The sequence below is a fragment of the Peromyscus leucopus genome, chromosome 4 (genome assembly GCF_004664715.2).
Source record: "Peromyscus leucopus breed LL Stock chromosome 4, UCI_PerLeu_2.1, whole genome shotgun sequence".
NCBI lineage: Eukaryota > Metazoa > Chordata > Mammalia > Rodentia > Cricetidae > Peromyscus > Peromyscus leucopus.
The window spans coordinates 45,391,461-45,407,360 of NC_051066.1; the positions used below are offsets into that span (position 1 = coordinate 45,391,461).

General features: G+C 35.6%; 1 protein-coding gene across 1 annotated transcript in view; it reads left to right on the top strand.

Moving 5' to 3' along the window:
• LOC114701823 overlaps positions 1-15,900 on the top strand; it is a 51,111-nt gene that overhangs the window by 12,667 nt on the left and 22,544 nt on the right. The window contains exons 9-14 of the mRNA XM_028882025.2: positions 1,681-1,751; positions 4,269-4,365; positions 7,410-7,474; positions 11,186-11,282; positions 13,998-14,038; positions 14,129-14,201. Coding sequence (XP_028737858.2) covers positions 1,681-1,751; positions 4,269-4,365; positions 7,410-7,474; positions 11,186-11,282; positions 13,998-14,038; positions 14,129-14,201 — 444 coding nt within the window. The remainder of the gene's footprint in view (positions 1-1,680; positions 1,752-4,268; positions 4,366-7,409; positions 7,475-11,185; positions 11,283-13,997; positions 14,039-14,128; positions 14,202-15,900) is intronic.

The following is a 15,900-nucleotide window of genomic DNA, read 5'->3' on the forward strand; positions in this document are numbered from 1 at the left end:
CTTATGGAGAGTTTGCAGGAATTGGGGAGGGAAGTTGATGCAGATATATATAAAAAAACACTGTACATATGTATGAAATTCTTGAAAACCACTTTCAAATAAAAATAATCAAAAGGAAATGTATCATTCACTTCTGCAAAACTGGAAATTGATTGTTGTTAAGCAGCTGAACTATTGAATAAATTTCCAGGTATCCTAATATTGGCGGAGTAGCAAAGCAAAATGAAATCCAGAGTAGACAGGTCATGAGTAATAAGTTTTTGATCACAGGAAATAAATAATAACCAAGGCAAGACTGTAGAGGGGAGTATGTGAAAATAATGAAATTTTTAGAAAATGAAAGATGAGGTACTTCACAAGCCAGAGTACAAATGGATCAAGTACCTAACTGTGTCACAAAAGTAGAGCAACATTTTCCTTTGCTTTTCCTCCTGCACTGTTGGGAGGGCCTTAAGAAATATTTACTTTGTTCTGTACACCTGTGTTTTGTTTTCCTTGCGTAAATGGAGACACAGATGCTGAGTTATACTGAAGGGATTCCGTGTCATCCTCCTCTCTTCTCTTCAGTGAACACTTTAGATAGTAGGATAAGTATTCAGAGAGGGAAGGCCGTCTCCACGAAATTAGAGACAAACTTTAAAAATATTTCTATCTTCACACATAATGACAAAAACAATAATTTTGATCTCCTGTACCTAAGGTTCAGGGATCACTGTGGAAGAGTGGGTAGAAAAATTGAAAGAGCCAGAGGTCAAGGAGTTTGTTATGATACTATATCTCATACAAGTGCCAGAAGCTACACTCAGGAAGTCTCATAAACAGGGCTGCCTAAGCATGAGCTGACCAAGGTCACCACCAATAGACATGCTAATGTGGACTGAAGAAAGCTCATGAGGCCTCAACCCTACACAAAGGACCATAGGCAACTAAGGAATTCTGAGAGTGAGAAAAACAGTCTTCTCCAGAGGAAGAGTACACCAATTGGTATCCAACACCATATGGTCAGTCCTAAAAATACACACATCTAGGCAGGTTGTATTTATGAGTATATGAATACATAAATAAACATGCACACACATATGTCACACATACACAATCACTTATATGCATGTAATAACAAAGAAAAAGTGTTCTTGTATTTGAGAGAGAGCAAAGGAGGTACATGGGAAGACCTAGAGGAATACAAGGGAAGGTGGAAATAATGTAATTACATTATAATCTAAAAAATTATTTAGGAAAATAGTTTTGATAGTCATAATGCATATTGTTTAGATATTTCTATTGTGATGTTGAGATCAATGAGCATTGTAACTGTAAATTCATCAGTGCTATTGTTCATTGATGTGAAGCTGATGAATTTGCAGATGAATCTTTTGGACCATTTTATTCATTTAGCATTGGCAAACTTGGGCTTGTCCAAGTGAATATCTATCTATCTATCTATCTATCTATCTATCTATCTATCTATCTATCTATCTATCAAGTTTTGCAAAATTACAACAATCTCATAAAAATTACTTCTTCAACCAACGATTAAGGGTAATTAACCTATTGACTGAGAAAATAAAAGTTTAGTTTTTAAATTTAAATTAGTATAAGCATCTTTATTTTTATAGAACCTTCATTTTCCCTACCATTTCATTGTAGTTCATTTTAATTAAACATGTGTTCATTTGCCAGCAGAAATTAAAGAAGTTACATCAAGAGATGAGCAAAGCGAACATGAAAGCAGTACAAGCGATCACTCGTGGGTATGAAAATATTATTTTTCCTTTGATGGAAAATAGATTTTTTTTCTCCTATAATACATTCTGGTTACAGCTTCCCTCCCTAACTCCTCTCAGTGCCTCTCCAATTCCCTCACATCTGGATCCATTCCCTTTCTATCTCTTATTAGCAAACAAACAGGTCTCTAAGGGACATATTAAAATAAAATAAAATAATAAAACAAAAACTAACACTTTGGAATGGGATAAAACGAGCAAACAGAAGAAAAAGAACCCAAGAGAAGGCACAAGAAGCAGATACTCACTCGTTTGCACACTCAGGAATCAAAGCACCAAACTGAAAGACACACACACACACACACACACACACACACACACACACACACACGACCTTGTGCACACCTGCACACCCATGCAGGCGCTATACATGTTGCCTCCATCTCTGTGAGTTCATATATGGATTGAGCATGTGGATTTAGAGGACTTCGTTTTCCTGGCAGCCTCCATTCCATCTGGTCTTACATTCTTTCTTCCTCCTGTTTAACAGGGTTCCCTGAGCCTGAGTCAGGGAGGGACTTGATAGAGACATTCCATTTAGGGCTGAGTGTTCCAGGATCTCTCACTCACTGAGAGTCTGGCTGTGGGTCTCTGTATTTGTTCCCATCTGCTGCGGGAGGAAGCTTCTCTGATGAAGGCTGAGGAACGCCCTGATCTGAGTATAGCAGAAAGTCATTAGGAGTCAATTTATTGATTTTTTTTTTTTTTACAGCAGTTGTATTTGGTTTTACTCTAGGTTCCTGGGATATCTAGTTCAAAGTTGTTGTTGGTCACCCAAGCAGTGTTGGGTATGGGTTCTATCTCCAGGAGTGGGCCTTATGTAAAATCAGAAAGTGGCTGATTACTGCCACAGAATTTGTGCCACTATTGCACTGGCACATCTTGCAGGCAGGACACCATTTTTGATCAAAGGTTTTGTGGCTGGGTTGGTGTTTACGTTTCTCTTTTGATAGACTGGAGAGTACCTTCCTGTACCAAAGACACTAGAATATAGTAGTAAAGGCCTTATGTAGGCATGATCCAGACATCTCCACGATCAATAGGTGTTGTCTTCAGCATGGATCTTGGGTACACAAATATGGAAACTGAAAGCTTTTATTTAGCACATTGGTTTAGCAAGATATCATGGAAAAATAAAATAACATGGTAGATTATTCTATGTAACACTTGACCACAATTTGATTTAGTAGGTGTAAGGTATTTTAGTTCCTCATAATTCTTAGAATATTCTGAGATTCTTCTTGTATTTAAAAGTAAACATCATCTTTATTTTGTTGCAAAAGATTTTTCTGAAAATTGCCTAAACCCACATATATTCAAACTCCATAACATACCAAAAAGTTAAGAATCAAATACAGTCTCATGAACAAGCAGATAATTAAATCACTTCTTGTCTCATATCCTCTTCTCTTTTCAAAGTAACATCTCATTGAAATTATTAACTGGTTAGTTCTTCTCTGTCCATCCATCCATTGTACTAATCAGAGTTAGTTTCAGTTTGTTATTCTTACAAAGATCACTTATTCCTCTGGGAGCTGAATGTTGAGTTAGGTGTCCCAAAGTATTTTCCTTGTTCACCGCTTCTGTTTATTTGTCACTGTCATTATGAAATTTACTGGTGACACACAAGAAAGTCTAAGTATGAAACACAGAAGACTCTAAATATAGAGGGTCTGTAGCATTTTTACATAATATATAGTAAATATCTGTTTAGTTCATAGGACAGATGTTGAACTTTGATTTGAAAAGCAGATGGCACAACACAAGTCCATGACAGAGTTCATTTTACATGGCCATGTTAACACCAATTCCTCCGTCAACGAAAATGGGGATATCATTTAATTGAGAGATTTGACATGAGATTTAATATGAGAGTATGCATTTTAATTTCTGTTGAGAGAACCATTTTTATTGTAATTATAAGATGACCACACTATTTTACCACCAGGATATAAAAGGAAACACAATTTTATTTTGCTATTTTTTTTTTGACAATGGTAGTAGATTCTCATTAACCTTTATTTTTGGTTCTACAATGCTCCTAACTGTATTCATTTATGAGTTGTTTTGTTATAAATGGGAGTTGAACACATTTGTAGTGGTGACTTTAATTTGAAAATAATACAAATTAATTTTGGCATTTATTTTTATGAGGGATAGTTCCTAAATGTGGACATATGCAATATAATCATTTTCACAATCACCAACAAAAATCCTTACTTATTGACATATACTTAACAACCACTCTTGTTTCTATGACAATGTTTTTCTGGGCTTCCATGTTCGGTTTTCATTGTTAGTGACTATGTGAAGACAAAGTTACTTGGTTTAAATAATGTATATGCACCCTGTTCAAATGACATGAACCGCAACACATACTTTCTTCATTTTCTAGCTTCCAAGTTTTTGAAATAAGGTATTCAGATTTTCTTAGAAATGAAAAGGGTATGTTATGTTACTCGTTTTTAATATTGCTTTTAACAGACCATCTCAGATCCTCTGCCACAGAAAGTAGATGTGAGTCACTTAGCTAGAAGCAGAGATCAGAGAGGAGAAAATACAGCCAGAGAAGAACTGAAAGGTAAATTCCATATTTTATAAATAACTTTTAAAGAAATGTTTATATAAATCAGGAAGACTAATACAAGCATGCTGGCCACAAATATATTTACCTATTTCTCATACAGTAATAAAATGATAATCAGAATGGTGTGTAATATACTCTCTTGAGTGTGACACTAAAGCAGCTGAATTATTAAATAGATTACAAAGCACCATAATATCTTAGGAGTAGAAAGACACGAGGAAATGGAGAGAATACATGATGATAAATGGCAAGAAATTTATTTAGTATAGGGAGTAACATAAACCGAGGAGGGTGTATACAGAGATGTGGGCAAAATTACTGAGCTCCTTCAAGAAGTAAATGTTAGGAGATAAATATTATAAGTATATAAACTCCTGTCTGTTACCTCACTGTGCCTAGGCAGCAGAAGCACACACTTCCATTCCTTTTCTTCTCCTCCCTCTTGGAACAGAATTGGGCATTGTAGTTCTCCATCACACAGACCCATGTTCAATATTCCTCAGGTAAACAAAAAACATAGGTGGTCATTTGTACAAGATTAGAAATTAATATCCTACACTGTGCTACTACTTAGTGTCATATGTGATAACATATGAGAACTTGAGAAAGAACAGACTGAGTTGTGAGGTGGTCAGCCTATCAAGGCCAACTCAAATATCCATTTGGAAATATATGAAATTTTCTTCAGTTTAAATCTTGTAGACATGAGAGCAAGGGACAGTCAAAAGGTTTTAAAAAGACAAATTGAAGATAAAAGAATTATAAAGGTAATTGCATATTGACCATAGATTCTTAAATTTGTTGAATCTCTGTGATAAAATTGACATTGGAAATTTGCGGCTCTGGAATTCTGTATTTGTCACTGGTTAATCAAGAGACCAAATACATAGTTTCAGAGGCATGGTCATCAAAGTTCTATGTAGAGGACCATTGGATGATGGTGTGACACATCACAATGAAAAGAAGGACAATTGCTGATGAATCTGGGCATGACTCTAGATAAGAGGAAAGTTCCAGAGTGACAAAGAATAAAGTATTTTCATCTTGTATTGGAATCAGCCTATTCATTCCCCATGATATAAATTATTCTGTTATTTCTGATTGTATTGATCCTTTAATCCCAACTCTGGGGAGGTAGAGACAAAAAGATAATACAAAAATAACATGAATTTTATAAATGTGTAGTCCTTGATTAGGCAGTTGTTGTTGGTTAGGTAGTTGTCCTTGGTTAGGCAGTTGTCCTTGGTTAGGCAGTTGTCCTTGGTTAGGTAGTTGTCCTTGGTTAGGCAGTTGTCCTTGGTTAGGTAGTTGTTGGTTAGGCAGTTGTCCTTGGTTAGGTAGTTGTCCTTGGTTAGGCAATTGTCCTTGGTTAGGTAGTTGTCCTTGGTTAGGTAGTTGTCCTTGGTTAGGTAGTTGTTGTTGGTTAGGTAGTTGTCCTTGGTTAGGCAGTTGTCCTTGGTTAGGCAGTTGTCCTTGGTTAGGCAGTTGTCCTTGGTTAGGCAGTTGTCCTTGGTTAGGTAGTTGCTTCATTAAACAAAGCCATTGAGGACAAACTCAATATATGAAACCAACGTAATTTTTTAGGACAGGTCATTAAAATATTTATCTTCCAGGTCATAGAATTGCTGTCATGGGTAGAACTGCATTTACTTACAAAGAGCTGATGACTATGTGATAACCCATTTTATTTTATTTTTATTCATGCTCTCTTTCCTGCGTCAGCATGTGTGTGTGTGTGTGTGTGTGTGTGTGTGTGTGTATGTGTATGTGTGTATGTGTGTGTGTAGATGTGTGTGTGGGCGCGCATATTTGTATGTATTTTCTGTCTACATGTGAGCAATTGTATGGAAGCCAATGTCAACCTCAGGTCTTGTTTTTTGCTGTTTTGTTTTGTTTTGTTTTTTCACCAGAACATGGAGATCCATGTTAGGCTAAGCTGGCTGGCCAGTGAGCCTGAGGCATCCTCATGTTCTATCTCCTCAGTGAAGACATCAGATAGCAAGCTGAGTCTTAAAAGAGGACAAGAATGGTGTCACCAAAGTGTACAAAACCTTTCTGAATATCTGTGTTCACACATGGGTAAAACAATAATTTTTATAACGAAAACACCATTGTTCAAACCTTTCTTTTCTTCCTCTTGTGTGCACTACTGTTTGTGCGCACATATGCCACAGTTCTTGTGTGGAGGTCAGATGAAAACTTGAGGAGGTCAATACTCTGCTTCCCTGGGATTGAAGTCAGGTGATAGGCTGGGTGGCACATGTCTTGACTTGTTGAGCCATCTTGCCAGTCCCAATTAATGTTTTTTTTTTTTATGACAATGAAAACAGCATACACTAAGGTTGAATACTTTTTCTTAGCATTTATACATTTAAATTGATTTAATAAATTTATTGGTTGTAATATTAAGGCAACTCCACGTAGTTAAAAAGGAGGTTTATTTTGTGGGGTAACTTACAAGTAAAGGGATAGGTTAGAGGGTCCGGGAAAGGTGAAACACAGTCTAGCGGTGTTCTCTGGAGAACTCTGCTCGGTCTACATTCAGCATCCAGGATCCAGGAGCCAAGTGAGCCAGTACATCTGGATCTTGGGTCTTCAGGGCTCCTGTCTCCACCCCGCCTTGTAGGAGTGACAGTTACTGAAGCCTCAATGGGGGTGGTACTTCCAGGTCAAAGCTGAAACAGCTACCCACTACATAAATTTCTGGATGAATCTTTGAAATCATTATATTCCTTGCACCCAGAGCAAACTACAGTTTGTATAAATTAAATGTACACACATATATGTATATCACACATATATGGATAGTCTATATTTCAATTTCCATATTTCAAATTCTATAATTACAATTATTTCTCAGAATTACATCTTCAACTACAGATTAAGGGTAACTAAAACAATTCCTTGAGAGAATGAAAGTTCAAATTTTAGCTAAGTTTAAACAATATTTCTTTTCATATATGTTCATGCTATGTAATTTTGTTATATTTTGTTATGTTTTATTGTATTTAAATATATGTCCTTATCATTATTATCAGGCAATGAAGTAACATCCATAGAAAAGTACAGAAGGCTTGATAGCAGTGAAAGTATAGAATCACTGGTATGTAACTATTTATTAAAGGACCTTATTTAACACTGCTTTCTTTTGTTTTGCTAATTGTCACACACAAAATTATATGTCTGGTTATTCAATAGAATAATTGGTCACAATTTGTTTAATTTAAAAAATATTTATCTTATTGTAATTGTTCAAATCAATCTGCAGTAGTTAAGAGATACACTTTATCTTATCATCTACTGCCAAATATCATCATAGAAATTACCTGTGCTTCCAAGTGTATGAATTCTGTATCACACTAAAGGGATATATATGTATACACACACACAAAAAAAAAATTAAGGCTTATGAGTAAGCATTTGAAATTTTGAACAAGATATTGGGATGGTCATAAAACTAGAGAGATATTTTAACGGAATTTTCCTAAGGGCCTGCCCTGAGAAAATCCCTCCCAGGGTCCTGGGGAAGATGCTACATCTGGCGTGGGGCTATCTGAGGGAATAGAATCTATGTACTCCATGCTCTTTTGTCTGTTTATTTCTCTAAGACAAAATCCTATATATACAGCTTCGGCTCCATCCTCACATACAGCTCCTCTCTGTACCTACTGCCCTGTTATAGTCCTAACTAAGCTCCTATGCTTTTGACCTTTTTTGTCTGTTCCTTCATCCTCCATCTTTCCTTCCCTGCTCATTACCCCTGCTCTGAGAAACTCTGCCTCCTTCTATTCTCCCTGGGCAGGAGGCTCTGTCTACCATCTGCAGAAAGTGCCTTGTCCTTTCTCTCCCGGCCATGTGACTATGCTCTGGCCAGGAATCCCACCCCACCCTTCACTAAGCCTGGATATACACCTCCTTTTTCTGGGTCAGTTGCTCTGGGGAAGGGAGCTCTGAACTTCATTTGCACAAGAAATGAAGCTATGCATCTACAGCCTGCCTGTCTCCTAGGCCCTGCAGGGATGTTATCTAGTGGGTCAGCAGTAGTATTGAGAAGCTAAACTGTTTGCCATATAGCCTAGTAGTATATGGGCACACAAGAATTTCATAGCAGAAGACAGCTGATATATAGTAATAAGCTTAAGAACACCAAAATTCCTTGATAAATGGCTTCCTCTTGAAGGATTCCTTGGCTGGTCAAGGTATAGCTTATTACATACAGTTGAATCTCTATAATATATTCTTGCAGCCCACTGCAGTATTAAACTATGATCATTATAGTGGGTCAGTAATCATGTTTTCAAATCAACAGTCAGTAATTTTAACTTTAGAGTTGCAATCCCTTAATGTTTTCTTGATGAGTCTATCTAGCAATATAGAATGTAGGGTCATATAACTTACTGCAGTGCCCACTAAGAGTATATACATTTTCAACATGGAGGCGTGTTTGTGCTAACTCATAAGGGTACCTGATGATTAATCTCTACCTAAAGTCTGTAGAGTAACAAATTTTATAAAGTTCCTATGCCCTGCCATTAGCAGACCTGAGGATGATCTTAGCACAGATAGTTTATCTTGGTTTGCATATCCATGCAGATTCATTTTCAGAAAACTTTTAATATCCAGGTACCGTTTTAACATTCCCACTAGGCTTGGGATACTCCATACTACATATCAAATGTTTTGACTTTGAATATATTGCTACTATTTATTGCCTATCTACTGCATGGTAGATGTTAAATAGGTAACTCAGATAAGCACCCCTGACACCTGTAGAGGAGTGCAGAGCTAGTAAGATGTAAACATGACAAGATGTTTGACTATCAAGAGAGTCTGTAGTTACACTCAGTTGGGTTTGGGGTGAAATCCCGTAGTTAGAGTCAGTTGTTACTTGTGATATTTAAGCTATACCCTAACAATTGAGGACATGTCAGCCATGCTAATGAATAAGAAGAAAGCATGCTTGCCAAAATGTAATAGGTCACATCTGTTCCTTGGGTGGCTCTTCCATCTAATGAGTGGCCAAGGAGCAGGGATGAGACAAATATCCTCAGTCATCTTAATACTCAGAACATACAGATAAAAAAATGTGCAAATAGTTGCCTGGCACATTTCAGACACTGAGTGAATTCTTGTGCTTCTTTTCTTACTAGTTGACTTGCCACTCATTCTTAGAAGGTCTCCCTTAGTTGTGTTTAAGTTGCATATTGTTTCTAAGGTTTACAGAAAATTATCTAAATTTTTAGACCAAATTTAAATTTGGTCCAAAATAAAGTTTCTTACCGTTTATGTAAGGTTAGCAGAAAATTATCTAAATTTTTTAGTCCACATCTAAATTTGGTCCAAAATAAAGTTTCTTACAGTTTATGATTTATAATTCATATAGGTTTATAATTCCAATTATTTTCTTATTGTTAAGAGTGTTACAGAAGATAAGTTTTTTTTTGTTTTTGTTTTTTTTTTTTTTACTAAATTCTTTAGCTTAAATAGGCAATGTGCAATGTTGTCCATATAGGCAGTGTGACATATAATTTAACCTTTCACTGGTCAAATGCTCTCTTTTCCTCCAACATAAAACATTGTTAATAGAACTATTCTAAGTCAGTTACACCCCATTATACCCATTGTATTGATAGGAATTTGTCTCAGTGCATAATTTTTTTCAGTGTGCTCTCATTTCTCAGGAAATTCAATGCAGATTTTTGTTTTCTGTATGTATTTTCTTGTTGATAGCTTCTATGTATTTTCTTTAGCAGGATCCATTTATTTATCATGGCCATTACTAAATGACATTTGGTGACTAAGAAAGCACATTCAGATGCTTTATTCATTTAGGTGTTCTAAATACAAAGAGATTCTTGATCTTGCATGATGTTAATGTTTTTGAATGTACTGGAGAGATATTAAATACTGATTTAAAAGGGTGCATGTTGTAGAACAAAGCCTTATTGAAGCCTCCATTCTACCTGGTCCTCATTAGTGCAAGATTCTCCACTTACAAAATGGAGACAGATTTCTGTTAGAAAGTTGATACCTGTGGGAGGCGTGCCCATTTCTGAAGAGAAACAGAGGAGGAATGGGTTATGGGGGTAGGTAGTGGAGGGAAGGTAGGGGAAGAGAATGGAAGGAGAGGAGGGAGGGGAAACTGTAGTCAGGATGCAAAATAAATAAATAAATAATAAAAAGGAAAAACATCATGTGAACATGATACAAATCATATAGTATGATTTTATCTTTTTATGATAACATTAAAATTTTGATAATGAATTTATGTTTTCAGCATAGGAAATGAGATTCACACTTTTTTTTTGTTTGTTGTCATGGAAATATTAGATTTCTCGGGATCTTTATCTTTGTAGTGGCACATTCTCCTCACCATTTATATTCATTTGCTAGCTGCTTTGTTAAAGATTGGAGTATAATCATGTGCTCTGCTTATTTTAATTTGGAAAAAATACGTATGTTCTTTAGAATATTTTCATAAGTTAAAGGAATTATTTGCATACATAGGTGAGTTCAATTTTTATTTTTAAGTATTCAATATATAATATATTCAATCATGTCTTACACACTACCATACTTGACACTTACTACTATTCTTTCTATGAAAATGGTCTTCATGGCTTATTATGTTCTTGTTTTATATTATCCAAAAGAAGTCAAAAGCTGGAATTGATAGATAATGTATATTAACATTTCTGTACAAATGACATGTAGCAAAATAAAATCTTTCATTAATTTCTAGTCTTTGCTTTTAAAATGAGAAGCTGTGGTTTCTTGGAATGTAAGAATTCCTTTTTTATGTTGGTATTCCCAGCCTACGGCTGAGTCTCCTCTGCAGAGGCAAGATGTGGGTCATTTACCAGAGACTGACGATCCAAGAAGAGAAACTACTGGAAATGGTGAAATGAAAGGTATGAATTATACTTTATTAGCAGCCTGCTGATGGAATATGTATTTAAATCATGACAATCAGTTCCATAGCAGACATATTTTTACTTATTAATTATATAGTAAGTTAAAAGAGAAGCTAAATGGTACGAAGATTTATAGCTATTCCTGGTTTAGCAATTCCTGTAATTGATTGTGCCAGTAATGTAGAAGAATTTTTAAATAAGTTATAAGAAATGGTACTATCAGAGGGGTGGTTAGATATAGTGCATGCAGAGAAAACAGGGAAATGATAGAAGGGAATTTTCTGAGTGCAGTAACAGAAGCCAGGGCAGGGGTGTAGTGTGGTTAGAAATGCATCCCTTGGTCTCTTACTTTCCATACTTGGTCCCCATCTGGTGGCACTGTCTGGAAATGCTGTCACTCTCTTGGAGGTGAGACTCTATTGGATAAAGTGGGTCACTGAAGACATGCTGTGATGTTTTTTGTCCATCAACGCCTGTTTCCATGCTCTGCTTGCAGACTGTGGGTCAGATGTGACTCCCTGATCCCCTGCTCCTGCTGCAGAAAGAGCCGAAAGCCATCATCCTTCTTTTGTCAAACTCTTCCTTGCCATGTATTTTTTGTTCTGCCATGAGAAAAGTAGCTAATATAGAATGTACAGAGGAATGTATGAAAATCCTTTAAAATTAACAATGGCACATTGATAATGTTCGAAGAAGAAATATTATTCTAAGGTGTAACTGGGTATTGAAAGTACAAAAGAGAATGCCATTAATTCCTTCTTTCATACCATGGCAATGGCATTATGTATCATAGTACTCCATCATGAAGACACATGTTTTATTTACCTAATGTACATAGAAACAAGTCATAAGTTATATGTGAAAAGAAATCAATGAAATACAAAAGGTTGCTCTCGGGATAATAAATTACTCAGAAGGAGAGAAATGTGGAGAAAGAACCCCCAGGTTCGTCTGTGCAGTGCCAATGGAAGTCATGGCCAGTTCACGTAGCCACTCTGAAATGTATGTCTTGAGGTAGTTTTGCAAGCATGACAACAGGAATAGAAGAATGGATTATATTATAGAAAGGAAAACTGAAGTTATAGATTCAGGACATCGACAATAGATTTTTCAATTTGTTGAATAATCTCTGTTGTACCATGATTCAATGGCTCTGGGATTATGGGTTTATCTTTTGTTGTAAGAGGTACCTGATCTACCAAGCCTGAGGAGCAGTATTTAACTTCTGTACAATAGTCCACTGCCTACTAGGTCAATACACAGCCAAAACAAGTGAAGGCTTGCTTCTGTTTCCAGTGAACAAGTAATTTGCAAAGAGACGAAGAATAAAAAGTTTAGTTTCTTGTGGAGTCAGCATATGATATTTTATGTAAGGAAATGAATCCATATTTCTAATTTTATAATACAAAGATATTACTGCTAAATACAAAAGAAGAATGTGACATACATAACAAAAATTAGCAGAATGAAGTCTATAATTCTATTGGATATTTGAATTTTAAATGAGATAATGCCATGTGAGGAATACAAATATTAAAAACATTGGAATTTGTGCTGAGGAAACTTGAGTACTTACTTCAGGTAGGTTTATCACTTATGCATCCAACCCAGAGATTCAGTATTAATAGCAGCATAGTTTGAGGAAGCAGCATTAAATTCTAGTATTGCAGTGAGCTCATCATTTCAATTCTCTCCAGAACTCTCAGATATTAAATTTTTCATTCAGTCACAAGGATCTGTGTTATGCAGATGATGTCACCACTAATAGAAAGCACTAGCTAGTTGCACATTAATGGAACAGAAATGAACAAAATGTAGCAAAGACCAAGGTGCAATAAAATTATGTGCTTATAAATTATATATATATATATATATATATGTAATGATAAAGAAAATACATTAAGTTATTTCTTTTCCAAATCACACAATTGTGGGATGTACTTAATATTCCAGTGATTTTGTCTGTAAAAGTGAACAAATACCCACTCAATTTTGATGTTCTATTTCAATGATGAAACCAAATACCTATAAATTCCAATGTGTGGTTTATATATGTATTTGAACGAGTTGATCTAATGACATTAAGGTACCCAATCTTGGGTAAAAATGTAAATATATCAGCACCCTGTGTGTATTTGAATAAGAAAGGATTAATACAGGCATATAACCAAGCAGTCCCAAGTTCATGAAAATTTTCATGGATATAACTGTATTCTACATTTCCTAGATCCAATCCTCATCATGTCTTTATTCTTCCTGAATTACAGAACAAGGGAATGACAGTTTGTTATAGTCTGAGAGAATGAGTGCTTCTGATATATTCTAATGAATATATCTTCTTGGGCTGTTTCCATCATCTTTACAGCAGCAGCATACCCTCACTGACCTGCTTTTGTCCTTATTAGAAACCACGCTCCTCTTCACTTCCCAGCATGTTCAAATCAGTGTATTTGAATTTTACTATGTTCATTAGAATTTCCATCTAACTCTAAAATTCATACTTTTAAATAAGTCAAAACTTTATTATTATTTCTATTAGTTTGCTTTTCTCACCTAAAACTAGGAAAAGAGACAAGCAATTATCCATGGGGAGCAAAATCTAAGCAATTTCAATGCCCTGAGTTAACTACTAGGGTTCACATCTTTATAAGGTTTGTATCATTGACACTTTCCTTTGCCTATTTTATATATTACTGACTGTATACCTTTTAGTATTTTTAGACTTCTCAAAGGAAGACCCTTCTCAACTCAAGGTAATAAATGTTATATTGTTCTGTACATAATTGACAACATGTGTTATGCCAAAAATACTCATGAAAATACTTTTCTCAATATCTACACAGCCTACCATTAAAAAGAAAAGTTCATTTCTAAACAGAGAAGTGGCAAAGAGGCATGAAAGGTCATGGGAGTCAGGTAATTTAGTGTATTGATCATTGTGGTAAAAAGTAGTTTAAAATACACGAACTGTTTACCATATTCTCAGTATTAATCATTGTGCTAAGAAGTAGTTTAAAATATGTGAACTATTTACCATTTTCTCTTTATGCCATCTTTGTTCCCTTAATATGAGGGAAGAATTTGACATATCCTTGTTGATATTGGCGTTTGAGTAAATGGTATAAAAAAGTCTGAGGGAAAAAAAAGATTTTAAAATGTAAGATTATGCAGATATTTTGGTGTATATGGTTCCCCACTCTAGAGTTCAGAGTTTGAAATTCTGTACGACTTGCGAGATTCTCATTGGTTGGTGACTAAGTGTATGGTTTTTTTTTTTAAAGTTTTACAGCCAATTATTGGAGAAGCAGTCGCCACTGAGCACGCCTGTGTTTCTGATACTAATAAGATTTGAGTCAAATTCACTTGGCCTTTGTAGTTCAGGTTTATCCTGAAGAATGAAATTATTGCTCAGTGTGTGTGTGTGTGTGTGTGTGTGTGTGTGTGTGTGTGTGTGTGTGTATGTGTGTGTAGTGAAGACACATTTTCTTTCCTCCTGGGTTTCAAAATCATTTGGGAGTATGCACTCAGTCTTTCTTCTATTTTCTTTGCCTTGGCATCCAATGTCTCTGCTGATTCATACTTAAGGTCCCTTGCTATAGATCACACAATTTAATTAAGTATTATAAAGTCATGTGCTATAATGTAACATAGTCTTATATGTGTGAATATTTCCTATTGAGTATCATTTTGTACGTAATTAAGGATTACAAGTTATCTGTTGTGGATGATAGCTAAGCCGCAAAATCCCAGTGCCTACCCAGGAGTGATTCCTCAGCTTCTTGCTCTCTATCTCTGTCTACCTCCACCTACTTCCCTTTGAGTGTTAGAAGCAAGAGCTTCTTCCTGTTACAAGCAGGTGTTTTACAGATGGGTGTTTTGTCCCCAGGTTGCCTTGTAATTCTTCAGGTGTCCCTTGTACCTCAAAAGGAAGAAACCCAGAACAAGACAACTAAACATGTCACATCACTTCAGAACACTATGAGACACAGAACCAAGCAGTCAGTGACATTTAACAAAATACTGAAGTTCTTTATTCAGCACATTTCCTACAGTGCTTCAAGTACCTAGTGTTCTTCATTCTTTCACTGTGCTTTTATTTACTTAGTAACAATTATTATAGATTGATGATAAGTATTGACAGTATTAAATTCTGAGTATTTCTGCACCATTTCCAAGAAATGGCTCAAGTCAGTCGTCCTTATTTTGAACATTTCCTAAAATAAATCGATCCTCTAACACACGTCACATCCTGCTGACATCCCTTCTTCTTCCATTTGAACATGGAAATAAAATTAAAATGAATACAGAAATCCAAAACAAATAAATCGAGAAACACTTGACTCCTTATGAGGTTGTGTATAACTCCAACTTTATCTTAACTTCCACTACACTGCTCTACCCCTAATGCGGGCATGACCATGGGTCACTTAAAAAGATATCAGTCTCTAAGTATCCAAACATCTATGATGCTTTAACAATCAAAATTTGGTCACTTCTGTGACCTTGAATTTTGATCTATCTTCCCTTTTCTCTCACTTTCCCAAGCAAGCATTTCCTATTCTCCACAAACTCATGTATTTTAGAGTAATTTTAGTCTCCACCTTGTTTCTATTAC